We start from the raw sequence: 26199 nt of genomic DNA, 5'->3' as shown, positions 1-26199 counted from the left end.
CATGAGAGAAGGGCTTTTATCCTGGTTCCTAAGAGAGAACCAGAGGAGTTGCAGTGATTCACATTCCATCTAAGGCCAGTTCAAATTCCCACCTTTTGGGGGAACTTTGTTGTACTACACTTTGTACTTGTAGTGCAAACAGATTCAAACGTTCTTGCCTTTAACTTATTAACTCCATCAGCTTGTCCCCAGCCTATCCCATCCATTTCCCTAGCCCATACAGACTTGTGTAAAAACTCTTAATCTCTTGGCCATCTGAAGCCCTTGGTTACTTGTATAATTGGGAGGAAGTCAGCCCTTCTTGCCAAGTCCTGCAGAGACCTGACTTCCTTAACCTCCTTCAGCAGAATATTTGCTTGAATTGTGTCCATTTTATCGTGCACTGCTGCAATCAGCCTGTGGGATCCTAGGGCAAAGGTTTCTCAGCCAGATGGAAAGCAGTTTTCTGTGAGGCTTCACTCCTATATTTGGATTTGAAATTAACACTGCTGAAAACTATTTGTTTCATTTGAGCCTGGGTAGTTGTGCTGCTGTTAGTTGCCTAGTTAGTTCCTAGTTCTTCTCTTTTGTAATCTAGAACTTTGATGCTGGATTCATCTGGGTTCACAAGATGCTTGGCAAACCTTGGCAGGTTTTCTCCAAACTCACAAAAGAGTGTGATACATATCTGAATGTCAGTTCATAGAACTACTAAGCTGCCTACTGCTTGGGAAATCGAAGGAAAGGAGGATTGGCAAAAATAGAACAAAACTGGATGGTCCCATAAGATAATGTTGAGCTAGCTAAAATTCTCCCTTGAACAGAGTACGTATAAAAAGATAGTAGATCTTAGCTCTCTGAGGGCAGAAACCAATCTCACACCTCCTCAAATCCAATGTATCAAAGAGCACTATTACACATAAGAATATACTGTTGATTCTCCTTATTCACAGTAAGTGTAAGGTTGTCAGCAAACATGAGTTGGCAAATACTAAACACTGCTACTAGGGGAATGCAGGGTTAGGTTCCTGGGAACTTGTGGCCACGACATTTTTGTCAACAGATCAATACATCATCTTGTTTTATATGTGTTTCCATTTAAATCACCTAATTTAACATACACTGTTTATTCGTTAACATTGAACTCCTAGTCAACAGCACTAAAACGCGCGCCTGAACGAAGCTTCTCTAAAGGGAATTTTCTCTGTAAGGCCTCTCACAGCTTTGTGCTTAGGAACACCTGACAGCACGGCAGCACTACACAGGGTGGGGGCCATTTTAAGCAGGGAAATCACCAACAAAAAGGACAAAAATGCGAAAAATGTGACCACGAAATAGACCACGAAAAGGACGTTTGTTTATAAAAGGAGCTGAACCGACAGCAGAGCATTACCTTGCTCCATTTCAGCTAAAACAGGTACACTGGGCAACTCGAATTTGTTTTCCTGCTCTACACGTGTCCACAAATGACTACAAAGGTACCCCAAGTACTGATCTGGGAGTGACGAGTAAATTTCAGGGAGTAGGTGAACTTGCAAAGACACAAGCTGCAAATAATGAGGCTCAGCTGTACCTGCCACAGCCTCTCACCAATGTCAGCATTCAGTTGAAGGGCAACTTGTAGTTGCCTTAAGGACTACAGTCTAGTTGGAATACCCGAGCTGAGAGAACATTCAAACGCTGGATTGTAGAACCCAAGTAACTATGAAGTAATGAGAAGTTAACAAAGAAATTACTGAGTTTTTAATATTCTTCTCCAAAGTAGTTCTCTTCGGAGGCTGTTTGGGTTTATTCTAGTAATGTCGCTGGCCATGGTTAACTCTCAGATTCCCCTCAATGTTATCTGGACCCCTACTAACAACCCCTTTAAAGTCAGACTCTTACAAATGCAGATGGGTTTGGGGGAGGTTTGAGAAGTGAGACCTAAGCTGGATGTGGAAGGCGGGAGGGAAGAAAGACCATTCTAGACATCTAGACAGCCATGTGTGAAAATAATTACAACACGTGAAGTGTATTTTTCTAGATGAAACTGGTTTAGAGAGGTTTCATTGTAACCACAACCACATGGCATCACATTTTTACTCCAGTTGGTACTGTACTATGGCTATTTGCATGTTTTGATATCTAGGAGATGGGCGAAACCAGGGAGGAAGGGCGCATTAGGCATCCAAAAGTAAAGGGGACTTCGATCTGCTTATCGGAATGGAGCCAGACATTCAGTGTGGGTGTGATAGATGGTACGTTTTTGCAATGGTAAGTAACAAGGCGATTTTAAGGGGTTCCCCTCTCTCCTACTCTTCAGACCTCACCAGGTAATTGTGGAGAAAGAAGGTAAAATCGGCTATTTTCCTAGGGGTTTCCTCTACTTGGCATAATCAACTTCTAAGACATAAATTCTAAGACCCAACTTCCCCTGCCCTGTTTCCCCCTTCCCATTAGCTTTGGTTCCCACTGACTTTGCATTTTCTGTTGCTATAATCTGTTATTCCTGGCTTTAGTTGGTTATTGGCCTGGGAAAAGGCACAAGAGTAGCCCAGCTGGAGCGTGACCTGGGTTCTGGACATTCCTCACACTAGGTTAGATTGAGTGTGTGGACTCCTACGGGGAATTACTTTGGAGAAAAACACTACCTTTGATATATTTGGAACTCTGGTATATTTGTTTAAAGAAATTTTTTATATAACTTTTATTATCTTTGCCCCATTCTGTGTGTGTGTGCGTGTGTGTGTGTTATTAGGGAGCATAAATAGATGCAGAGGCTTGTTTTATGTTTGTTGGAGGAGCCCCCCCCCCCTTAGTTTGTCTTAATAGTCTGTCTTCTGAAGCGCGCTGCTCTTTTACTTCTCTTCCTGGTACTGATGCTGTAGCTATTAACCAGTTATTGCCTAACAGAAGAGCCTCTTGCTCTCAGGCTGATATTTTGATGACTGGGGCAACCCTTGCTTATACACTCGTAACAATTAAAGAGCAATACAGACTGGAATGCAATTAAGTGCCCAAATATGTAGCTCAAGGGCAGGGATCGCCAGCCTTTCCACTAAAACGAAACCTGTGTAGCTGAGAAAAGTAATGACTGTTCGTGCCGGCGGAGCCCCTTGTCCCTCCCTCCCACACGTACACACCTTTATCTGAGAGACACTTGGTTCTTTCCCCCGAACTTCTTCGGCTCATGCCTTCCTCCCTGCGTCTGAAAGCCCAAGGAGGGAGAATGGGGGAGGGGGGCGTGCCGCTCGCTTCCGTACTGGTTTCTGTCCCCAGCAGTCTGGGGGAGGTGCTGGATGAACGGCCCCAGTCCAGCTGCAGCCTACCCAGGTCCCAGTCCCTGCCCTTTGCTCTCCTGCTTTTCAATAAGTCCCGAGGCCCTGGGGGGTGGGCGTGGGAGTAGCCCTCGCCGAGCCTCGGAAGTCCTCCAGGGCGGCTCAGGGGGCCCCCGGCGGTAGCCACGTTCTGATTCTGGCTAGAAGCCAGGGGAGGGAGCTTGGGGTAAGGGGAGGGCCCTGAGGGAGGGGTCAGACTCCTTAGGAAAGAGTTAATGGGAGGAGGGGGAGGGGATAGGACGGAGAGACCGAAGGGAAGGCTCAGGTAGGGAAAGAACGGAGGAGGGAAGCCTGGTGGGGAGAAGGGAGCCTGCAGGACCAGGGGTCAGAGTTAGGGGGCTTCCCCCTGCTGCACCCTCATCCCAGGGCCGCCAACTTACATCCGCGGCGGCGACTTTCAGTTTCATTTCCACGGACCCTCCTGCCTGGGCCGCAGCCGCCGCCGCGATGCCCAGTAAGTTCAGCTGCCGGCAGCTCCGGGAGACGGGCCAGTGCTTCGAGAGTTTCCTGGTCGATCGGGGACTGGACATGGAGACAGATCGCGAGCGGCTGCGGACCGTTTATAACTGGGATTTCAAGATCAGGTACGGGCCGGCCCACTCCCCGGCCCAGATTCGCGGGCCCAGCTCGCCGCCACGACCCCCGCCGCGGGGCCACCCTTCCCGCCCCGGGGCGCGGAGGGACGCAGCTCCCCCAGTGGCGCAAGCCGGTCCCGGGGCGGCGCAGACCTCCCCTCCCGCGCCGTGCCCACGCCCCGCCAGCGCCGCCCGGAGCCCGCCCGCTCTGCCCAGCCGGGCCCCTGCGCCCAGTCCCGGCGCTGCGCCTCCCGCGCAGCCCGCGCCCCCCGGCGGCCCGGGCCCGGGCGGAGAGCGGGGTCCCGCGCTCACGCGCCGCTCGCGGGGGCGGGGAGCGGGAGGGGGGGCGCTCGGCGTGGGGGGAGGGGAGCTCGGGGCGCGGGGGGGCCAGGCATCGCGGGACCGCGGGAGGAAGCTGCCCGCCGCTGGCGGCCGGCCCTGGCGCGGGCTCTGCCTGGACCCCCGCCCCGCTGCCGAGGGGCTGCTGCCGAGGGGGTCCGCTATCCCGCGGAGCCGAGGAGACCCGGGGTCGGAGGGAGAATCGCGGGCAGCTCGGCAAAGAAGAAAAGGGCGCAAACTACGTGCGTACCAACCCTCCATTAGCACCTGTGGCTTCTCCATGGAGACCCAGAGCCAGCCTCCTGGAGGCCCTTCTCACCCTGTGGCTGCAGGCTGTTTGGTCCCCCTTTCCTGTTAGCATCGAAGTGAAAATCAGACACTTCTCTCTGGCAAACCGCAGAATGGTGCTTCAGAAACACCTATCAACAGGCTGCAGCCTTGGGCCGAAAACCACGCCACGATTTAACAGGGATAAATGCGAAGACTTACACAAATAAATACGGGGTGGTGGGGATGTCGGCTTCATAACAGACCTCCCGAAAAAGGCTCTGGGTTTTAACAGACCAAAAGGCCGGTGTGGCTGCTAAAAGAGTGGAAGAAGTGTTAGACGGTGTTAATAGAAGTGTGGTTTGTGGTTGGGGGGGAGGACGTAGTGACTCTCCATATTGACCAGATCATATCTGGATTTTTCTTTTTTTCCAGTAATGAGTGTCACGTTTTAAGAGGGACGTTAACAGGCTCAAGCAACATCTGAGGAAGGGGCGAGGATTATGACCTGTTTATGCCCTCACCCTGTGCAGGGCACTGCGGGGAATATAAAGACGAACAATACACGAGCCCAGGGGAGCAAGAGGCCATAATAGGCATGGAGTATGCATGCGAAATACTGTCATAAATGGTCAAATAACATGAGGAGTGTAATAGGGATAAGAAACCTGCTGAAGAGAAGGGAGGAAAGAGCAGTTACTATTGAGACATTATCAGCTCTTCACATCCCTGAATTCACCTATGTTCACGAAATAGAAGTACAGCGTGGCTCTGAAGACAAGTCAACTACTTCTTTTGGCTCTGTAAAGAATGTGTTATTTGGTTACTTGGTAGACGGGTGGAGAAGACTATTTAAGACTATGGTAGTAGGGGAGACGAGCTGTAGTCCCAACACAGCAAAGACAGCTGGGAACTGAGAGCCAACTGCAGAGTGAGGGGTGAGTAGATGGGAAATGACTAAGAGGACACATTAAGGGGTGGGGGGCAAGGTTGAGGCCTAATCGAGAAGGGGGTTCAGAGGAGCCTGACTAAAGTTTGGTCAAGGAGAGTCTTTATCAACTCTAAACCAAAGCGACACAGAATGTTCCAGTCCTGGGGAAAAACAGGCTGTGTCAGACTGCATATATGGAAAACCAGATAAAATGCACTTCATGGGTGAATTTAAGGGGTTTCAAAAATAATTTTTACTCTGTGCATTTGTTTTTTATGCAAATAAGATACTGCCCTGTAATTATTAGGGAATTTTGTGTTTTCTTATGCAAATAGATACCACTCCTCTGTAATTAGGGAATTCACTGGAGAAGGTGACATTGACCTTGGCCTTGCATTGGAAGCCAAGAAGTAGCCTTAGTACTCGGACAGAGGGAGAAAAAGCTTCTCTGTGGGTTCATTCTGTCAGGAGACCCAGTCCAAAAAAACCTAAGAGGGGCACCCGGCTGGCTCAGTTGGTAGAGCATTTCATTCTTGATTTCAGGGTCATGAGTTCAAGCCTCACCTTGGGTGTAGAGATTACTTAAAATCACAAACTTGAGAAATGTATGCCTTGAAAAGAGAAAAATTGGGGAGAACGAGGTAGTAATCCTGGACTATTTTGACGACTGTCAAGATGGAGAGGATTAGACGTCCCTGTCACTCCAGAAGGCAGAACTGGGTTCGTTCAGCATGCCCCCTCACCTCCCCATGCCGGGTGGCTGGAGATTTCTGTTATGATTAGAGAGAACGTTATTAACGCATCCTTTAAACCCAGGCTGGAATGCTGTGACATCAACCCTCGTCCTCCCAGTGGGAATTCTCTGCTGCTTCCTCTGGGCTCTCCGAGAGCTCATTCTTCACACCCAGGTTACATAGCCCCAGTGCGCTGCCTTGTGTTGTGTTCAAACTAGTACATGGCCGGCTCCCCGACCCGACGGTCAGATCCTCTGAAGGTGGGGACAGGCTTTTCGTCACCTTGGCACCTTCCCTCAGTCCCCAGCATAGAACCCGGTAGGTAGACGCTCCTAAGTGCTGGCAGGGTGTAACTGAGGAAGTCGAGTTGATCGAGAGCTGATCTGCAAGAGAATAGCTACAGCAGGTCACCCCCCCCCCCGTCAGGAATTCTAGGGAGATTTCCTCTGCTGGAGGGGTGCATCCCTCCAGCCAGGTTATTGCAGGATGTTGTGATACTCTGCTGCCAACTTTTTGGCTTTTCCCATCGTTCATTATTTAGCCAGTACATTTAATGAGGCTCTGCTCTGCGCCTGCGCCTGGGCGTCTGCCTCTGATCATAGTCTAGTGGGGGTGGGGGACGGTAGCAGATGTGTAGACAGACGTAATAGAGTACTGCAGGGGCTGGCGTGGTGTTCAGATAGCTGGGGTTCAAATCTTGGCTGAGCCACTTAGGAGTTTTGCATTGGAGTTTCGAACAACTATCTAAATTTTCTAGTAAGGTGCATAAAAGAATGCCCTTCTCTCAGGGTTGGGTGAGGCCAAAGTGAACTGTCTTAGATCAAAGCCTTTACCTGGCGTAGCCTGTTAACGTGGGCTCTGGGAGTGGTAGCTGCCATTACTATAGTGATGGTTGGGAGGCCGTCCTATAGAGGAATGACGGGTGGCATGAGAAGTTTCGAGAGAAGACTGCTCTTGCCTTGGGCAGGAGACTCCTTCTTTTCTTCAACAAATCTTGGCTGAATGCCTCCTGGGAGCAAAGCAAAACTGTGAAGTGCTGTAGATACACACAGAAGGAACCTGTCTAAGGAAGGAGGCGGCAGTGAAACGTAATTCTTTAATTACGGTTGTGATAAGTGCTTGGAACAAAAGGTCCAGGATGTGATGGGAGTGCGTCTCACTGGGAGACACGACCTGGTCTAGGAGTCAGAGGTTTCTGGGAGAAAGTGATGTTGGAACAGAATCTCGAAAGATAAACGGGAGTTCACGGTCGTAAGGGGGAAGGGGACAGCATTCCAGACCCAGAGGGAGTAGCACCCTCACGAGCTGTGAGTGAACTCAGTGACCATGACGGGAGGCCAGCGGGAGGCAGGGGCTCGGTGGGGCAGGACCTTGCCAGGGGCTGAGAGGCCTCCTCATTTGCTGGCTTTTAATCTTAACAGAAATAGGAAAGCACAGAAAGTTTCGAAGTAGGAGATGATGGATTCAGGGTTTTAGAAAGATCCTTCTGGCTTCTGGCATGGAGAATGGCTGGGTGGTTAGACTTCTATTGGCAGTAAAGAATACATTTTACTTCGGAGCCTGGGGTACTCCGCTTTCCCAGAACAGTGTGTGTCCTTGAAACAGTAAAGAGCCTCACTCCCTGCCCTCTGATATTTTTTATTGTGTTCTTCAGTTTTCAAAAATCCTGGTCTTGACCCACTAATGAGAGTTGCAGCTCAACAGTTTGTAAAACACAGAACTAGATGTCCCTTTAAGATCGCTGCCAGATCTGATACTCTGTTGTGAAATGCCATTGCTCTAGCTATTAGAGTTTCCTGCACTGCATCTAGAAGGATTTGGTATTGTTCACCAAACGAATGACAGGGGCCAAGGGCAGGGCATTGCAGACTGAGGGCGGCCACGGGGGCAGGAAAGTTCGGAGAGTGATCCAAGGAGTTGGGAATGGCCGAGGTGCGGTTGGGGAGGGATTGACGTGAGGACCTGGGCCTCAGTATCTTCTCTAAAATGGAATGATAGTGGTTGCTGCCTGGGTGTGAGGATTAAATGAGATAATGCGGGTACTTGAGAAGGCACACGGGAGTATTCAGTAAATGTTTCCTGGTGGTGGTGGTGGTACTGTGTTTGCATTATCTTGTTATGCAGAAGTCCACATATGCCGGATGGAAAAGGTTGGGCTCCATCTTGCAGCCCGTGGAGTCCTGAAGGGGGCCATGATCCACTTTGTGTTGGTGATAACTCCTGCTGATTTAGGGGAAGAAACAAATGACAGACGGAAGGAAAGATCCTCGACTATGTCAGTGATTGGGGGGAAATGCAGATTTAAGCAAGATACCATTTTCTTTTGTTGATCAGATTGTCAAAGATTGAAAAGGTTGAAGGTTTCTGGTGGTAGGGTCTGGGAAAAGGGTATTCTCAGATTCCTGTCAGTGATCACGTTAAGTGTGTACAACCCTTTTAGAGGACAATTTGGCAGAACTTTCCAAAGTTGGGAAGAGTCATTCTGTTTGACCCGAAGTTCTACTTTAAAGGCATTTGTCCCATAACCACAAATCTCCTACGAGAGTTTTTGTGCATGGATGGTTATTATAACATTTGAAATGGCCAAAAATTGTAGGTGCCTAACTGTCGATCACTGGACAAGTAGTGAAATACACCGCGTGCATTCATACCGTGCTGTCCTTTGCAGCCATCCACACGAGCGAGCTGGCTTGGTAACATGTCCGAGAAGGATGTCCACGGTGGTGAAAGAAGTCTGTTGTAGGACTGTGTGCAGCACACAGGAAAAACTCGGGTGCTTAAAAAGTCTTTGGGGCAGCTGGGTGGCTCAGTCGCTGGAGGGTCTGACTCTTGATCTCAGGTCTTGATCTTAGAGTTGTGAGTTCAAACGCCACACTGGGTGTGGAGCCTCCTTAAGAAAAAGTCTAGGGGCGCCTGAGTGGCTCGGTCAGGCGTCTGCATTGGGCTTGAGTCATAATCCCCTGGGGTCCTAGGATCGAGCCCCTCGTCGGGCTCCCTGCTCAGCGGGGAGCCTGCTTCTCCTTCCTCTGCCTGCCACTGCCCCTGCTTGTGCGTGCTCGCTCTCTCTGCCAAATAAATAAAATCTTAAAAAAAAAAAAGTCTCTATGTATAGAAAAAAGTACATATAGAAAAATACACATCAGTTAAGCTGGTAGTTGGGAATGAGGGAGTGAGGGCCCGTAATGTTCTGTGTTAGACGTTTATTGGACGTTGTTCAGAAGTTTTTTGATGCTTTGGGTGTCCACACTGTCATTTATCTCTTTATGCACCCATACTTACAACACACTTCTGTCGGTTTGCCCCGCTGGGATCATTCGAGTACATCCTTGTTTATTGTGGGTCCCTCGCCATATTGGCATCCCACCTCCATTTCTACTTTCTGCCTCGTGCTCAGAAGACTCATGATATCAACCAGAGCATTCTTTGGGTGGTTTTATTTAAAAAGGATCGTGCTCTATGCATTTTCCACATCCTGTTTTTCTTACTCAACAAATACTTCACAGAAATCATTCGTGGTCATCTGGTGTAGACCTCTAACACATTGTTGGAATTTTTTCCCCCAACATTTTATTATGACAAACTCCAAACATGAAAGTTGAAATGATTAGACAGCGAACACCCATATACCCTCACCTAGGTTTTTTAATTAGTATTTTGCACACCTGCCCATCGATCCATCTGAGTGTTTTCGGTGCATTTCTAAGTAAGTTACAGACTTCAGTGCACCTCATCCCAAACACTTCAGCATGATTATTATTAACTGTTAAGTGTTCAAAATGTAGGTGAAATTTATAGACCATGAAATGGACACATGTTAATTGAACCATCCTGTAAGTTTTAGCAAGTCCATGCATCGTGTGTAGTCCCTATCAAGACATAGAACAGGACATCATCCCCAAAATTCCCTCATCTTTCTGGGTTGGTCCTCACCCTTACCCACCCAGAGGAAACTGCCGCTCTGGTTTTTTTTTTTTTTTTTTTTTTTTTGAGTTTGTGCATGTTTGGAACTTCATTTAATGGAATCAAGAGGTATGCACTCTTGGGGTTTTATTTATTTACTTGAGAAGGGGCGGGCAGAGGGAGAGAGAGGGAATCCCCAGGAGACTTCCCACTAAGCCCGCTGCTCCATCCCAGAACCCTGAGATCATGACCTGAGCCTGAAACCAAAGTCGGGCACTTAACCGACTTTGCCTCCCAGCTGCCCCAGGTATGCACTCTTGTGAAAGCCACCTTTCACTCCGCATAATGTTTTGTTTGTTTTAAGTACACTCTAGCCCAAACGTGGGGTGCGAACTCATGACCCCAAGGTAAAGAGTCACGTGCTCTATCAACCGAGCCAGCCTGGCGCCCCTCCGCATAACGTTTTTGAGGTTCATTCATGTTCAAGCAGCAGCTTCTTTTTCTCACCGAGTACTACACTTCACCGGAATACAAATCACAGTGTGTTTAGCCGTTCTCCTGTTCGTGGACTGCTGTGGGTTTGGGGCCATGTTGAATATACGGCTGTGAACATTCTTGTACATTTCACAGGGGATCTGCCTGGGAGAATTGCTGGGTCACAGGGTAGATTTGTGTGTAGTGTTATTTTTAAAGCTTAGGCAAGTTGCTTGACCTTTTTCTTGGTGGTTGGCAGCAAAGTCTTCCGGACTCATCCTCTGTTGTGACCTTGTCTAGGGTGAGGCCGCTCAGCCTTCCCTAGTTCCTGCCGGTTTCCTGAGCCCCTTTCTCAACTTCCCTGAAACTTACTGATAAACAGCTCTTATCACTTCAGTTGGCCTTACTTTATTCTTTCTGCTTATAACTAATAATTCCAAATGTACGTAGTCATCTGTAAATAGTGTGACCGGGTTTTGGTGTTTATGCATTTTACTTTCTTTCCCCTGCCTGCCTCCCTTTATATAAATTTATTTATATGTGTATTTATTATATATATATTTATATATTATTATATGTGTGTCCGAGTTTGGACAGTATGTAAAGGATTATATAAATTATTTATTATATTTTTAATGGTATGTAATATTATGTAATCATATATATATATATATATATATATATATATGTCCAAGTTTGGACCATATATGTAACCTGACATGTAACACTCCAGGCCCGTGCCGGGCAGTGCTGTATGCCAGCCAGTGGTTCAGCCTTTGCAATGTCATATGTTTTGTCTGTAAAAGCGTACTCTGAAATTATTTGATAATCCTTTTGGTCATTCTCCCAGCAAGTATTTCTTGAATAATACCAGTGCTAGGGCTATACTAGGTGTTATAGTTGGATTTTCTAATGAGTTTTTATTGCATACGTAATATTCTTTTCATTAAAAATTAGAACATCGTGACATGTTTATTTTACACAAAACGTGCCTTTCTTCGAAGCGATTGTACCAGTTTATACTCCGACTGACAATGCATGAGTGTTCTGGTGTGTCGGTATCCTCGGCAACGTTTGGTGTTGTCAGCCTTGTAAATTGCAATCTGGGTGGGTGTGATGTGTTCTTTTTCATCGCTGCCTAGTATTCCATGGTAGGGGCATTGGCAATTTATTCAGCTGTCTCCCTGTTGACGGGAAATTTTTGGTTTCCAGTATTTGGCCACTAGAAATAATCCTGCAGTAAGTATCCTCACTCGTCTTTACGTTACTTCACATTACATTAATTACTTTACATTTGTTTTACATTCTAAATATTATCAGATCAGATCCTTACGCAGGCACTTTTCTTTCTGTGGGATACCTTCCCAGGAATGCAATTCCTGAGTTAAAGGATACCTATATTTCAGATGTTGGGAGATGTTTCCAGGTTGTTTCCCGAAAGGTGGTCCCACTTCACCTTTCCACCAGCAGCATGTGAGAGCCCACTTCTGCACATATGCCTAAGAGTAATACACATGCTCTGTTTTCCACTTTTGTTGGTGTAATGGAAGTAAAACGGTGTCTCAGTTTGACTGTAATTTGCATTTCTCTGCCTTTGAAACATCTTTTCATCTGGTCGTGTGGCTGTGTTCATCTTTTTTTCCTAGAAATCTAGGTGACCAGATGTAGAATACAAGAATTGGGACACTTCTGGGGCGCCTGGGTGGTGCAGTCGTTAAGCGTCTGCCTTCGGCTCAGAGCGTGATCCCGGCGTTCTGGGATCGAGCCCCATGTCGGGCTCCTCCGCTGGAAGCCTGCTTCTTCCTCTCCCACTCCCCCTGCTTGTGTTCCCTCTCTCACTGGCTGTCTCTCTCTGTGTCAAATAAATAAATAAAACTTTAAAAAAAAAAAAAAAGAATTGGGACCCTTCTCCCACAAGTATGCACGAAGTCTCTGATGGAAGAAAATTTTTTTTGTTATGGCTGTTGCCTTAGACCAGGGATAGGTGCATTTGGGTAGGTGGTAAGAGGCACAGGGAGTAATTTGAGAAATACTGAGATGGTAGTATCCAGGGCAGAAGTTGCAAAACTTGCAGAGTTGAGTTCCTACTGCCCCTGTGCCCATGAGGAAGTTTCCAAAAATAGGAGATTTCACATTCAAATTTTGATTTGGGCTTCTCTTTCTCTCTCTCTCTTTTTTTAAGATTCATTTATTTGAGAGAAGAGTGCGAGTGGGGAGAGAGGGGGCTCAGAGAGGAAGCAGACTTTGCTTCCTGACATACGGGGCTCCATCTCCAGAGCAGGTGATCATGACCTGAGCCGAAACCAAGAGTTGGACACCCAGCCAACTGAGCCACCAGGCGCCCCGATTTAGGGCTTCTCTTAAAAGCCAGAAAGTCTGGCCATCTTGGGCCTCCATTCCCTGCTGGCCACAGCTATCTGGAGATGAGTAGCAAGCAGCTGCCCCCCGCCCCCCGCCGCCTTGAGACAGGGCATGCGCTCTCAGGTTTGCTCAGCCCCCAAAGAGCCCTGTTTGCTCCCCAGCCCTAAACTGAGAGTCGGCACCTGCACTGTTGTTTTCTTAAATGGAGTTAAGAGGGACGGGCGTCCTCCTTCCACTGATGGCTCAAAAATGGGACTGTGCGGGTGCCTCAGAGGGCGCAGGTGTGGAAGATGCCCCTGGAGCCTTTGAGTTTGTGCTCGATTTGTGGAATTTACTGAGGGGCCCTGGTGACAGTGACTTCTCCTGATTTCTGTCCCTTTGTGACTGGACCTCTTGGTAGCATTTGGGCCTGATACCTGATGTCAAGACTTCCTGCTGATTCTCCTCCCTCTCGTAGGGAGTTTTCTCCTCCCTGGGTTGTCCTGGTCTCAGCTCTTCTCAGATGACTCCCACTCCCTGGGGAGATCCCAAACACCTCCATGCTTATAACTCCAGCCGAGGACTCCTGAGTGTTAGGCTCGACTCAGGCTTGACTTTGGCCTGAGTTCTCAGTTTCCGACTCCTGGAGCCAGCCGCCTCTGGACCACAGGAATCTCGAACTGAACGTGTCCAAATCCAAATGTCATGGTCAGCCCTCCAACCTCCTCCTCCTCCTGTCTTTACCTCCTATCTCAGGAATGGTCCCAGAAGCCAAGCCCATGGATTTGAATCCTGTCCTGGACTCCTCCCTCTTCCCTGCTTCCATACCCCCCTCCTGTCAATCACCAGATTCTGCTAATTTTACATTCTAAATATTACCAGATCTGGCCCCTCTTCTGTCCTTACCACCACCTTGTTCAGGCCCTTGTCATCTTTTAATTGGACTGTTGCAATGGTCTTTTTCTAACTGGTGTCCCTGCCTACAGTCTTGCCTCCAGCAAATCCATCCTCCACTCCTGATGCCAGAGTGATCTGAAATGCACATATGATCTTGCCACTCCCCTGCTTAAAACCCACCACCCGCGGGGGCTCTGTAACCACAGTGTAGCCTCTGCCGTGGGCTGAAAGTAAGTTGTTACTACTCCTACTACCACTGCTACTGTTAGTACTACTATTACTACTAATATGAATACTAATAATAGTAGGTAACGTTTACTGAGCATTTTCTGTTATGTTTTCACATGATTTATTATCTTTCTAAAACAAATCAGCGCTGATTCAGAGTTTTCTGAGTAGTGTCACTCTCATCTGCTCAGGGTGAGAAGGGAGAGGGGCAGAGTGACGGGGCACCAGGGAATTGTCCATACCATCAATGATCTCATTACACGCTAGCGAGTGGCCATGCTGCGTCAGCCTTATGAGTTAAATAGGGATTACCATGGTTCTTACGAACTAGGATTTGCTTCCCTTCCCTAGAATGCACTGAGGGAGGGTGGTCAGCTGTTCAGATCTTGAATACATCACATGCGGGGATGCCCCCCAGCTCCTGGTTGCCAGGAGAGGAGGGGAGCTGCTGGTCTTAAGGGTCGCGTCTAGGCTTCCTGGCCTGGCATGCCAACCTGCCTAACCTGGTCCCCGCCCACCTCTGCTGCCTCCCACCACGCCCGCCCCACACTTGTCACTGTAGTGCCCCCAGGCTGTGTGTGATACTAATTGTAGCACGCCTTATGGAGATCTCCTTATGTGCCAGGCGCTGGGCTAGACGGACACCGCAGCGCCCGTCTCTTAGGCAACCCTCATAGCAACCCCGCCAGGTAACTTGTCCTTATCCCTGTGTTACAGGGGAGGAGAGCGAGACTGAGAAGTGAAGTAGCCCAAGGTGACCCGGCTAAGGGAGGTCCCCTCCCCTCCCGCCCCCAACCCCCAGCACCTGTTTTGGAGACCCCTCCACCCTCCTCCTTGGCTCTCACTTGGCACTCCGAGCTCTTGCACCTGGTTGACACCCGTTCATTCTTCAGGACTCAGTTAGACTGCTGTCCCGGGGAAGCCTTCTCCGACAGCCTGGCTCCGTGCCGCTCCTCGGCTGCACCCCCGGCGGCATGCCATAATCCATGCGTTCAGTCTGTGCTGGGCTCCTCGAGGCAGGGCTCGGTCTCCTGCCTCATTGAACCCCCAGGGCCTAGCGCAGGGTCTGGCACATAACAGGTCTCTGTAAGTGTTGAGTTGACTAAACTGAATTCCAGGCACTAAATCTTGAGGTTATTGTCCCTCTGACCAGTTTTCCCTATCTTCACCTTCTCTAGGCACAAAACCAAGCTATTTGATCTCTGGAGAAGGATCCTTTCCCTTCCTGCTTGGGTTCCACCTGCACCCTTTGACTTCGGGTGGAAACTGCTGTCTGATCAGCCACCTTGCCCACACACCCTGGACATCTGTGCCCTCTCTGACCCCTCTGTCCCTCCTCACCGTCAGGCAGGGCCCCAGGTCCCCCTCTGTGAATCAACTCACTCGGCTTCCCCTTAGCCCTAGCTCTTTCCACTGGGTCGTTGCTATCTTTTTTTTCTGTCCCGAGTAGTTTGCCCCCAAAAAAACACTCATTTCTTTCTCTCTCTTCCCTTCGTGCTCCAAATCGCCAGGCCAGTCCTGGGCTTTCCTCCTCAAAAACGCACGCTCCGCAACCTGGTGTTTTGAACAATCGTATTTTATCTCAGGAAGTCCTGTTGAATTCCCTGAAAACATTAAAAATTCCTCTGCCCCCCGGCCTGAGTCTCTGTCCCTGGGTCCTGTCCTGTCCCTCGGCAGGGCTGGTGTGTCCCACACACAGCCACCCGCAGACACCGTCCCCTCCTGCCCTCCCCACCGAGCCGCCCTGCCTTCCCTCATTTCCCAGTCTCCTCTGCTTCCGGCAGCTTTGGGACCCCTGCCCCTGGCTTCTCCTCCATGCTGTATGGAATGAAGATTGCAAATCTGGCCTACGTCACCAAGACTCGGGTCAGGTTCTTTAGACTCGACCGCTGGGCCAACGTGTGTTTCCCAGAAAAGAGGAGAGTGAAGCTGGGGTCAGACATCAGCAAACACCACAAGTCGCTGCTAGCCAAGATCTTCTACGACAGGTGTGTGGGTACGGGTGTGGGGGGTGGGGAGCTGTCTGGCTGAGGGAAGAGTGGGTGGCCTCAGGTTGGGGTAAGGCCCCCTCCTTCAAGGAGTGGGGGAAGGGTAGGGAAGGAGCTAGTCTGTCTGGGGAGAGGCGGTGGGGCTCCTGAGCTCAGCTGGCACTTGGCCAGCCTCCCCTGTTCTAGGCCCCTCCTGTCCCAGCCCCGCCTTGACTCCCACTCTCCCCAGGGCTGAGTATCTTCACGGGAAACATGGGGTGGACGTGGAAGTCCAGGGGCCCCATGAAGCCCGAGATGGGCAGCTCCTTATCCGCCTGGATTTGAACCGCAAGGAGGTGCTGACCCTGAGGCTTCGGAACGGAGGAACCCAGCCTGTCACCCTCACTCACCTCTTCCCACTCTGCCGGACCCCCCAGTTTGCCTTCTACAATGGGGACCAGGAGCTGCCCTGCCCACTGGGCCCTGGTGAGTGCGTTTCCACGGGAAAGAGCCTTTGGACAGGGGCTTGCCCTGGGCAGAGTTGGTCCTCGGGAAACAGGCTCTTGCTGTTGTGTCGGTGGGGGGTGCCCCTGCCCTGGGCTGTGGCTGCTGGGGGAGTATCCCTCCCTGGTCCCCTCTCACGCTGCTGTCCTCCCTCAGGCGAGTGCTACGAGCTCCATGTCCACTGCAAGACCGGCTTTGTGGGCTACTTCCCGGCCACAGTGCTCTGGGAGCTGCTGGGCCCCGGGGAGCCCGGTTCAGAAGGAGCTGGCACTTTCTACATTGCCCGCTTCTTGGCCGCCGTGGCCCACAGTCCCCTGGCTGCACAGCTGAAGCCCACGACTCCTTTCAAGCGGACCCGGATCAGTGGAAACCCTGTAGTGACCAGCCGGATAGAGGAAGGAGAGAGACCTGATCGGTAACTCCTTTCCCCTCCAACCCAGTCCAGGCTGGGGTGCCCGGCGCCACAGTTGGGGGCCCATGGGAAGAGCCCAGAGCCTGAGCCAGGGCCCCTTTTCCAAGTGAGTTTGTAACTCCTCCGGGCCTTTTCTGATGGGGAAGAAAGTTGCAGGTGACTCTGAAAAAATGCTAAGCATTTTCGATCGTATGTTAGATTGTCAGGCAGCCTGTGGTAGACCTCTCTCTCCTCCTTACAGCTTGAGGGAGATAACTCACACACTGTACGATTCACCCATTCAAAGTATACAGTTCCGGTTCTCCGTATATTCACAGATAATGGGCAACTATCACCGATCCGTTTTAGAACACTTCATCACCCACAGAGGAACCCATGCCCTTTAGCTGCCACCCCATTTGCTCCCCTTTCCCTCCCCGCCCTGAGCTAGCAGCATCTGTCTTCTTTCTCTCTAGATTTGCCTATTTGGACATTCATGTGAATGGAATCCTAGAATTTATGTAGACCTCTCTTTGACACTGCTAGAGGTTTCCAGGATACTGTGCTAGAAAAGCAAACTGTAGGCAATTGAGCTCTTTCTGTTAAAACTACACGTAGGTAATACAAAGTGACAAAAGTCTAGAAGTTTACCTGCGGAAGAGTTAAATGTTGGTTATCTCTGGATGGTGAGAATATTATTTATTTACTCATTTATTAGCTATTTTCTGATTTTTTCTCTAAGGAACGTGTATGACTTATACCCATATTATTTACATATATGTGTATTACATATGTGGGTTTTTTTTTTTAAGATTTTATTTATTTATTTGACAGGGACAGAGAGCGAGCACACAAGCAGGGGGAGAGGCAGGCAGAGGGAGAGGGAGAAGCAGGCTCCCCGCTGAGCAAAGAGCCCGACGTGGGGCTTGATCCCAGGACCCTGGGATCACGACCTGAGCCGAAGGCAGAAACTTAACCGGCTGAGCCACCCAGGCGCCCCCATATGTGTTTTTTGAATGTTTCCAAGTATGGTGCTTTCCAAAAATGAGGATGGTCCAGCCTCGGGATGAGTAGCCTCGTGGGGTAGTGAGTTCTGCCTCCTTGGGTAAAAGCTGCTGACCCCCTTCAGCGATAGTTTTCTAGAAGGGCTTCTTGCATCTTCCGGGGAGGGGCCTTGTCCACCTCTCTGAGGAGGAGAGATCTCTGACTCTGCGGTCACTCTTGCAGCGCTAGGGGCTATGACCTGGAGCTGAGTATGGCACTGGGCACATACTGCCCACCCCCTCGCCTCCGGCAGCTGCTCCCCATCCTTCTTCAGGGGACAAGTATCTTCACTGCCCCAAAGGAGATTGCTGAGATCAAGTAAGAGTCCCCCCTCTGCCCCCTCATGCTGCTTTCTGTGTCTCTTCGCTCTGACCCATAGCTCTTCCTCAGCCTCCTGTGCCCCGTTCCTTCGTTCCTGTACTGAGCATGCGCCGTGTACCAGGCAGTGTTCAAGGCAATCATTCACGTGAGGGCCTTGCCCATGGCAGTGGGGGGGAATGAGCATCTGTGTCATAGTCTGTAAGTTGCATATAGTGCTGAGTGCTACGAAGAACGCAGGTAAAGCTACACTTTCAGGTCAGGGGATGGGGTGTGCTGTCAGGAGCAGGGCAGTTAGTGCTGGCCTCTTCGAGAAGGTGATATTTGAGCAGAGAAACGTTTGAGTGAGGCAGGGGCATACAGCACAAGAGCATCTTGGCGGGAGAATGTTCCAGGCCCTAGGATCCATGGTGCGGATGCCAAGTCAGGTCTGAGGTGGGGGCAGGGGCGTCGGAAGGAAGGAGTGGAGAGCCAGGACCCATGCTCCGCGGTCTCCAAGCCCCGCCCGCTTCTCTGCCCTTCTAGTCCTCTCTGATTCCGCGTGCTTTCAAAGCCCCAGAGCTGTAGACGGGAGAGGGTGGCTGCTCCCGCACATGGGGCTTGCCTGACCCGTGCCGTTCTCCTGTCCGCCCCCCCCATCCGTGCCAGGGCCCAGCTGGAGACAGGCCTGCAGTGGAGGAACTACGAGGTGAAGCTCCGGCTCCTGCTGCACCTGGAGGAGCTGCAGATGGAGCATGACATCCGGCACTATGACCTGGAGTCGGTGCCCATGACCTGGGACCCCGCAGACCAGAACCCCAGGCTGCTCACGCTGGAGGTCGGCGCCCGCCTCTGGTGCGGGGAGGTTGGGCTCATGTCAGCCAGCTCATAGGCCGAGGAGGGAGCACTGTTCCTGCCCCCAGAGGGGGCTCAGCAAGGAGCAGAGTAGGCATCCTGTGCCCCAAATGGGTGTCAGAGCAGAGCAGTGGGGAGGGCGGGCCTGAGTTCTAGTCCACACATGGCTACCACCAGCGATGTGGCCTTGGGCAAGTCCCTTGTCCTTAGTTCCTTTATCTGGAAAGTACAGAGCTGGGCTAGATAATTCTTGGATCCTTTTCCGGCTCTCAGATGTCGAGTGTCGTACACATGAGCATAGAGTCCTGTACGCAGTGCCAAGAAGGACACCTGCTAAGAGAGGCGGGGGCTGGGGATGAGCAGGGAAAGATTGCAGGAACTGAGTTAAGATTTCAAGGGCAGAGTAGGATCAGAGTTGGCCAAGAAGGTAAACGGATGGGCCGGGAATCTGGCTCTCAAGTTCTGAAATTGTGCAGGGAGGGTTTCCAGGACTGCTGCGCTCAGCATCTCTGTGCTGTTTGGGCAGATTTGTCTCCTTGCTTATCCCCCGACTTCTGCCCTGGCAGGTGGGAGAGGAAAGAAGCAAAGCTCCCTGGGTCTTGGGGTAGAAGGACAACGCGTCAGTCTTTGTCCCTCAGCAGGGTTCTGGAGAGCCAGGCAGTTGGGCCCTCCAGTAGCCATCCCTGGGATAGAAGCTTGCTTGTGTCCACACCCCACAGGTTCCCGGGGTGACTGAGAGCCGCCCCTCAGTGCTACGGGGGGACCACCTGTTCGCACTTCTGTCCTCTGAAACACATCATGAGGACCCTGTCACCTACAAGGGCTTTGTACATAAGGTGGAACTGGACCGTGTCAAGCTGAGCTTTTCCACGAGGTGGGTGTTGGGGGACTCATGACCTGCTAGAAGGTTCTATAGGTATTTCTTAGGCCAGAGCAGCAGATGTTTCTCTCCCTGAGATGAGTGGGACCCCAGGGACAGCTTTTCTTAAGGGGGAACCCCGAGATGCCCCAGTAGCAGCTTCTCCTGGAGGGGGACCGCATGGCTGTCTTGAAAAGCAGGAATGGAATCAGGGTAGATGCAGTGTGCGCTGGCCCCTAACTGGAGCTCTTCCCCCTCTCCTCTCCCAAAGCCTCCTGAGCCGCTTCGTGGATGGGCTGACCTTCAAGGTGAACTTCACCTTCAACCGCCAGCCCCTGCGGGTGCAGCACCGCGCCCTGGAGCTCACGGGGCGCTGGCCACTGTGGCCCATGCTCTTTCCCGTGGCTTCCCGTGGGGTCCCGCTGCTGCCCTCAGATGTGAAGCTCAAGTGAGACCGGGCGGGGGTGCTCCTGGGCTACTTGGAGTGTGGGGTATTGGGGATAGAGTCAGGAAGGCCTCTGGGACACCAGGTGACATCCTGTTTCCGGCCCCTCCGCCAGGCTGTATGACCGCAGTCTGGAGTCGAACCCTGAGCAGCTGCAGGCCATGAAGTACATTGTCACGGGCACCACCCGTCCAGCCCCTTACATCATCTTTGGGCCTCCGGGCACTGGCAAGACTGTCACCCTAGTGGAAGCCATCAAGCAGGTGGGGCCTGAGCGTAGACCTGGGGCCTATGCCGAGTCCCCTGGGACCAAGCACCTCCCAGATCTGGGTGCCTCCAGCTCCCTGATCACCCCCGGGCTGGCATCAAGAGTCAGTGTGGCCGCTGAGCATTGTTGGGCAGGGTGGGTCCTGCACGACTTGGGGTCCCCAGTCATGTTTCGGCCATCATAGACTCGAATGTTTACTACACCAGTTTTCCAGCAGTAAAGTGCATACTTGGACTTGGGGAGAGGGGTGGTCAGAAGTAGCCTTTTGTGTCACTGCTTCCCTCAGGTCTGGGACACAAACGACCCCCCCGCCCCCCATGCCAACATGAGTCACAATCAAGTCTCTCCCCTGCTCCTGCCTCTGGAGCCAAGGAAGCCGCTTCCCACACTGTGCTTATCCCCACTGCAGGTGGTGAAACACTTGCCCAAAGCCCACATCCTGGCCTGCGCTCCGTCCAACTCAGGGGCTGACCTTCTCTGTCAGCGGCTCCGGGTCCACCTGCCCAGCTCCATCTACCGCCTCCTGGCCCCCAGCAGGGACATTCGCATGGTGCCCGAGGACATCAAGGTACCTGGAGAAGTGTGCAGGGGTGAGGGGTGGCAGGTGCCGGGAGGTTCAGGGTGGATGCTGGGTCCAGGAAATGGGGTTACCTGGATTCTGATACTTGCTGTGGGAGCTTGGGTGGGTCAGGACCCCTCTCTGGCCTTCCGTTTTCCTGGGAAGTGAGGGAGGTGAAGAAAACTGCCTGGGAGACCCAGAGCCAGAGTGAGGGTGAGGCTGGGTAGAGCTGGCTGATTCCTTCTCTCCCCTCGCACCCCACAGCCCTGCTGTAACTGGGATGCAAAGAAGGGGGATTACGTGTTTCCTGCCAAGAAGAAGCTACAAGAATATCGTGTCCTGATAACTACCCTCATCACGGCCAGCAGGTGGTGTGTGTGTGTGTGTGTGTGTGTGTGTGTGTGTGTGTGTCAGTCGTTGTGTGTATAAGTAAGGAGGTAGTGGGCTGGGGAGCAATGGTGCCTGGCAGTGGGGTGAGGGGCCAGCTTGGGTGGGCATTCAGGTTTGGTGGTCAGGTGCCCCCTTACGACCTCTGCTCGGCCTGACGCTTCCCAGGTTGGTCTCAGCTCAGTTTCCCATCGATCACTTCACACACATCTTCATTGACGAGGCCGGCCACTCCATGGAGCCCGAGAGTCTCGTGGCCATAGCAGGTGAGGGGCGAGGGGTGGGCTGCGTGTGTACCGCCCTGCATGGGGTTGGGGGAGGTCCCACTGCTTAACTTTCTCCCCGTGGCACCCCGCCTCTCAGGGTTGATGGAAGTCAAGGAAACAGACAATCCAGGAGGGCAGCTGGTGCTGGCAGGAGACCCTAGGCAGCTGGGGCCGGTGCTGCGCTCCCCGCTGACCCAGAAGCATGGGCTGGGGTACTCACTGCTGGAGCGGCTGCTGACCTACAATGCCCTGTACAAGAAGGGCTCCAATGGCTATAACCCCCAGTTCATAACCAAGCTGCTACGCAACTACAGGTATCCCCGCCCCCTCACTGCACCTGCCGGTCTGTGCCTTCACCTGCTCTGTGCAGCCCCCGCCCGAGGCTCCATCCTGCAGTCCTGTTGCTCAGAGGCTGTGGGATGCGGGAAGCCCATGATCTCCATTCCAGCCCCATCGCTGCTGCTCGTGCGCTCCGACCTTGCAAGTGGCTTCACTCCAGAGCAAATGTATTGGGGGATTGGCTTCCCGGCAGTCCGAGGAGAAATCAGGAAAATTGGGACAGTGTGTTTTTTCATAAACCTAATCGTTATTCAAATTAAAGAGCTATGCCTGCTTTAGTCAAGGAATACATGTACCTAAAAGCTCAGATGAATTTCTTAAGTTCTTAGTTCCTTGATGAGTCCACTAAGAGGTCAGTCGGCGTTAGCTGTGGGGTTATTACTTCTGCTTTTAGATTTAACACGTTATTTTGTCAAAGAATGGCAATAGATGATAATTTTTGTACTGTCCTTCCTTGGCAAAATTGAAACTGGAGGATGAGTTCCCCCTTTCCTGTTCTTTCCTTTTCAATTTGACTGGCCCGTGAAATCCATGGACCAGATGCTCTCGGGAACCCCGTTTGGTTCTGCCTCGTGCAGTTACGGGTGCCTAGCGGAGGGGCGCCTGGGTGGCTCAGTCAGTTAAGTATCTGCCTTCGACTCAGGTCCTGAAGCCAGGGTCCTGGGATGGAGCCCGTGTCAGGCTCCCTGCTCGGTGGGGAGCCTGCTTCTCCCTCTGCCTGCTGCTCCCCTTGCTTGTATACTCTCTCCCCCTCCCTCTGTCAAATAAATAAAATCTTTAAAAAAGTGCCTAGCGGCGCCCCGTAGATCAGCAAATCTGCCGTCCAGGGAGTGGGTGGCAGGGGGAGGATGTGTGTACCCCGAGCAGGGGGAGTGGGGGGACCCAGGGGCGGGGCAGAAGTCATCTTCCTCCTCCTGCCTCCCAGGTCCCACCCCACCATCCTGGATATTCCTAACCGGCTCTATTATGAAGGGGAGCTGCAGGCCTGTGCTGACGTTGTGGACCGAGAGCGCTTCTGCCGCTGGGAGGGTCTGCCTCGACAGGTGAGGCTGAACAGGGCAGGGGCTCAGGCTGCCGCCCCTGTACCCCAGCTTCCCTCCTCCTAAAGGTGCAAGGTAGGAGGCGGCTCTGAGTGGAAGTCACAGGTTTTGTCACCTTGGCCTGAGATCCCACATTCCCTGGATGGGTCTGGGGGTGGGAGAGGGAAGGGGGATGGGAGGTCTGGCTGAAGGTTTCCCCTGACCCCCTATCCAGGGCTTTCCCATCATCTTTCACGGCGTAATGGGCAAGGACGAGCGTGAGGGCAACAGCCCATCATTCTTCAACCCGGAAGAGGCTGCCACAGTGACCTCCTACTTGAAGCTGCTCCTGGCCCCCTCCTCCAAGAAGGGCAAAGCCCGCCTGAGCCCCCGAAGCGTGGGCGTCATCTCTCCATACCGGAAGCAGGTCAGGCCCTCAGTTCCCATCGAGGGGTACCTCCTTCGTAGCCAGACCACTAGGTGGAGGTTCCAGGAGCTCAGGCCTCTGCTGGCCCCTTATCTCAGAAGAGCTCAGAGGTCAGCTGTTCCTCGCTCCCTGGCCTCCTGCCTAGCTCCCTCTTAACCTGGACCCTGAGGTAATGGCATGAGAGAAAGGCACCTGTCCCCATCTTCCAGGTGGAAAAAATCCGTCATTGCATCACCAAACTTGACAAGGAGCTTCGGGGACTGGATGACATCAAAGACTTGAAGGTGACACTCACCACGGTTTCACTCCCCCCACACTTCCCTCCACTTCCAGAGACTTCCCCAGGCGCCCCGCCCTTACTTCCTGAGACACATCGGGGCTCTCCCGGGGCCTCTCACTCCTGCAGATCCCGGCTTGGCGGCTTGTTCGTCTGGGCGGGGACCAAGAAGCACCCCACCAGATTCTAGATTCTTACCACCAGGCTGGTTGGAGGCCTCTGCCCTGAGGATAAAGTCCCAGCTCCCAGCCTGCCTGACCTGTCATGTGATAGTGTCCCCGCTCCCCGTTCCCACCCTGTGAGTCAGTCGGTGCTTTGACCTTAAGGTAGTGGTTCTCACCGCTGGCTGCAGATAAGAATCACCTGGAAAGTGCTAGGGCGCCTGGTGCCAGAGCCCCACCCGGCGGGTCAGCGCAGCTATCTGGGGGCAGAGCCAGGGCTTCGCTGTGTTTTTATGGCTCACCAGGTGATCTAGCGAGCAGCCGGGGTTGATAACCGAGCAGCCGGGGTTGATAACCGGTGCGCTTATTAGGCTTAGAGGCCTCCGATTCCTCTTTTAACAAGCGCTTAGCGATTGTCTTTTGGGAAGTTTGAAAACCACTGCTCTGAGTTCCCAAGTCCTTGCGACTGTTGTCTTTGCTGAGAATCCTTTCTAGCCCCCACCCCTTTGCCTGGCTTCCCCCTTTGGGTTTCAGCGTCCAGGGCAGTACCCCCCCCCCATTCTCTTTCCTGCTCACTCCCTCCGCTGTGACAGATGCCCGGGGTCTTCTCTGCACAGCCTTGGAGCTTAAGCTCCCCGAGGGAGGGCGCATCCTTCCCTCTGCTCCCCCGCCCCCATGAGCCTCGGATTGCAGGCCTGTCTCTCACCTCCAGGTGGGCTCCGTGGAGGAGTTCCAAGGTCAAGAACGCAGCGTCATCCTCATCTCTACCGTGCGGAGCAGCCAGAGCTTTGTGCAGCTGGACCTGGACTTTAACCTGGGTTTCCTTAAGAACCCTAAGGTTTGAGGGCTGGTGGCTGGTTGGAGGAATTCTTCCTTCCTTATGGCCCTCCCCTCCCATGACCCTAGCACTCCTTCCTTCCAGAGGTTCAACGTGGCTGTGACCCGGGCCAAGGCATTGCTCATCGTGGTGGGCAACCCGCTCCTCCTGGGCCATGACCCTGACTGGAAAGTGTGAGCATTCCCACCCCCGTAATCCCTCTGGGGAGCCACAACCCCCAGCCTGGGGCAGGTGCAGCGATAGGAAGGACCTCCTTGGGGCTCAGTTAATCCCGCAGTTCTGTTCGGGGAGGGGGTCTGTCTGTTCATCCTCACGGTACCCCAGAAAAGCCACTGGCCCAGAGGCACAAGCCTGTGTCCTAGGACCAAGTCCTCGCCTCCAGCCACTCACGGCCCTCCTCGGCCAGGCCTGCGCAGCTATGTGTGTGTGAATGTCCCTGTACCCCACAGATTCCTGGAATTCTGTAAAGAAAACGGGGGGTATACTGGGTGCCCCTTCCCGGACAAACTGGACCTCCAGCAGGGACAGAACTTGCTCCACGGCCTGAGCAAGCTCAGGCCCTCTACCTCAGGTATGGCTGGGCCGGGCTCCGGTAGCGCTAGGGGAGGAGGTGAGGAAGACGGGCTCACCTCTTTTCTTTCTAGGGCCCCAAAGTCACGACTACCTCCCCCAGGAGCGGGAGGGAGAAGATGGCCTGTCCCTGCAAGTAGAGCCAGAGTGGAGGAATGAGCTCTGAAGACACAGCAGACCACCTTCTCGCACCAGCCAAGCCTTAACCGCCCACCCGACCCTGAACCAGAGCCCAGCCTGAACCAGAGCCCAGCTGAGCTGCCCCTCCACAGGACAGGAAGGCTGGGGGAGGGAGTTTACAACCCAAGCCATTCCACCCCCTCCCCTGCTGGGGAGAATGACACGTCAAGCTGCTAACAATTGGGGGAAGGGGGAGGAAGAAAAAACTGAAAACAAAATCTCGTTCTATGCAAAAGCCTCCTTTTCTTCTCAGCGTGGACCCCTCTGGCCTTGTGGCCTTCCTGAGCTCCCAGGCAGACCCCAGAGGGGAGGGTGGAACTGTCACACCCTGCCCAGGGCCACACTCCTCCCAGCCAGAGAGGAGCCCAGCCCCCCAGATCCAGGGGGAGGAAACCCAGTGGGAGGTGGCAAGGAAGCCACCCACAGGCTTCTAAGTTTAGCCCCTGCTCCAGACCACTCCCCTCACCCGCCTCCAAGGCCCAGAGCCAGGCATGACCTCATCCTTTGCTCCAAGACTCCACCCTGCCTGCCCGGGAGTCCTGCCTTTACAGACTGGGGGCCAGCC

At 52.5% G+C, this 26199-nt stretch overlaps 1 protein-coding gene and 1 long non-coding RNA gene across 9 annotated transcripts in view; one reads left to right on the top strand and one right to left on the bottom strand.

The window, feature by feature from the left end:
* LOC113244423 (uncharacterized) overlaps window positions 1-3765 on the bottom strand; it is a 50733-nt gene extending 46968 nt beyond the window's left edge. For all 3 annotated transcript variants that reach the window (XR_008958745.1, XR_006408180.3, XR_008958746.1), the window contains exon 1: window positions 3677-3765. This is a non-coding gene — a long non-coding RNA (uncharacterized LOC113244423). The remainder of the gene's footprint in view (window positions 1-3676) is intronic.
* MOV10 (Mov10 RISC complex RNA helicase) lies at window positions 381-25869 on the top strand. Of its 6 annotated transcripts, none has more exons than XM_026483744.4 (21): window positions 381-3462; window positions 3698-3880; window positions 15766-15969; window positions 16199-16434; window positions 16609-16867; window positions 18071-18205; window positions 18854-19022; window positions 19759-19913; window positions 20170-20346; window positions 20459-20606; window positions 21021-21179; window positions 21435-21538; window positions 21726-21823; window positions 21921-22137; window positions 23088-23205; window positions 23417-23608; window positions 23818-23892; window positions 24759-24884; window positions 24969-25057; window positions 25334-25455; window positions 25529-25869. In XM_026483744.4, the coding sequence occupies exons 2-21, from the start codon at window positions 3744-3746 to the stop codon at window positions 25618-25620; spliced, it is 3012 nt and encodes a 1003-aa protein (XP_026339529.1). In that variant the 5' UTR covers window positions 381-3462; window positions 3698-3743; the 3' UTR covers window positions 25621-25869. The 6 variants fall into 6 exon arrangements, with proteins under 6 accessions (XP_026339529.1, XP_044234580.1, XP_057166351.1 ...); XM_026483741.4 differs by lacking the exon at window positions 381-3462 and adding an exon at window positions 3511-3561; XM_044378645.3 differs by having other exon boundaries at window positions 381-3880; window positions 25558-25869.
* The last annotated feature ends 330 nt before the right edge of the window (window positions 25870-26199 follow it).

This window comes from Ursus arctos, unplaced genomic scaffold, assembly GCF_023065955.2.
Source record: "Ursus arctos isolate Adak ecotype North America unplaced genomic scaffold, UrsArc2.0 scaffold_12, whole genome shotgun sequence".
In the NCBI taxonomy this organism is placed as follows: Eukaryota; Metazoa; Chordata; class Mammalia; order Carnivora; family Ursidae; genus Ursus; species Ursus arctos.
Note: the sequence above shows the minus strand (reverse complement) of the source record. Positions and strands in the feature narration are given on the sequence as shown.

Coding starts and splice junctions, on each gene's coding strand:
- MOV10 (XM_026483741.4), top strand. CDS start 3,512: ATGGGAGGAGGGGGAGGGGATAGGACGGAGAGACCGAAGGGAAGGCTC. Junction 3,881..15,765: donor AACTGGGATTTCAAGATCAG/GTACGGGCCGGC, acceptor TGCTTCCGGCAG/CTTTGGGACCCCTGCCCCTG. Junction 16,435..16,608: donor GCCCTGCCCACTGGGCCCTG/GTGAGTGCGTTT, acceptor GTCCTCCCTCAG/GCGAGTGCTACGAGCTCCAT.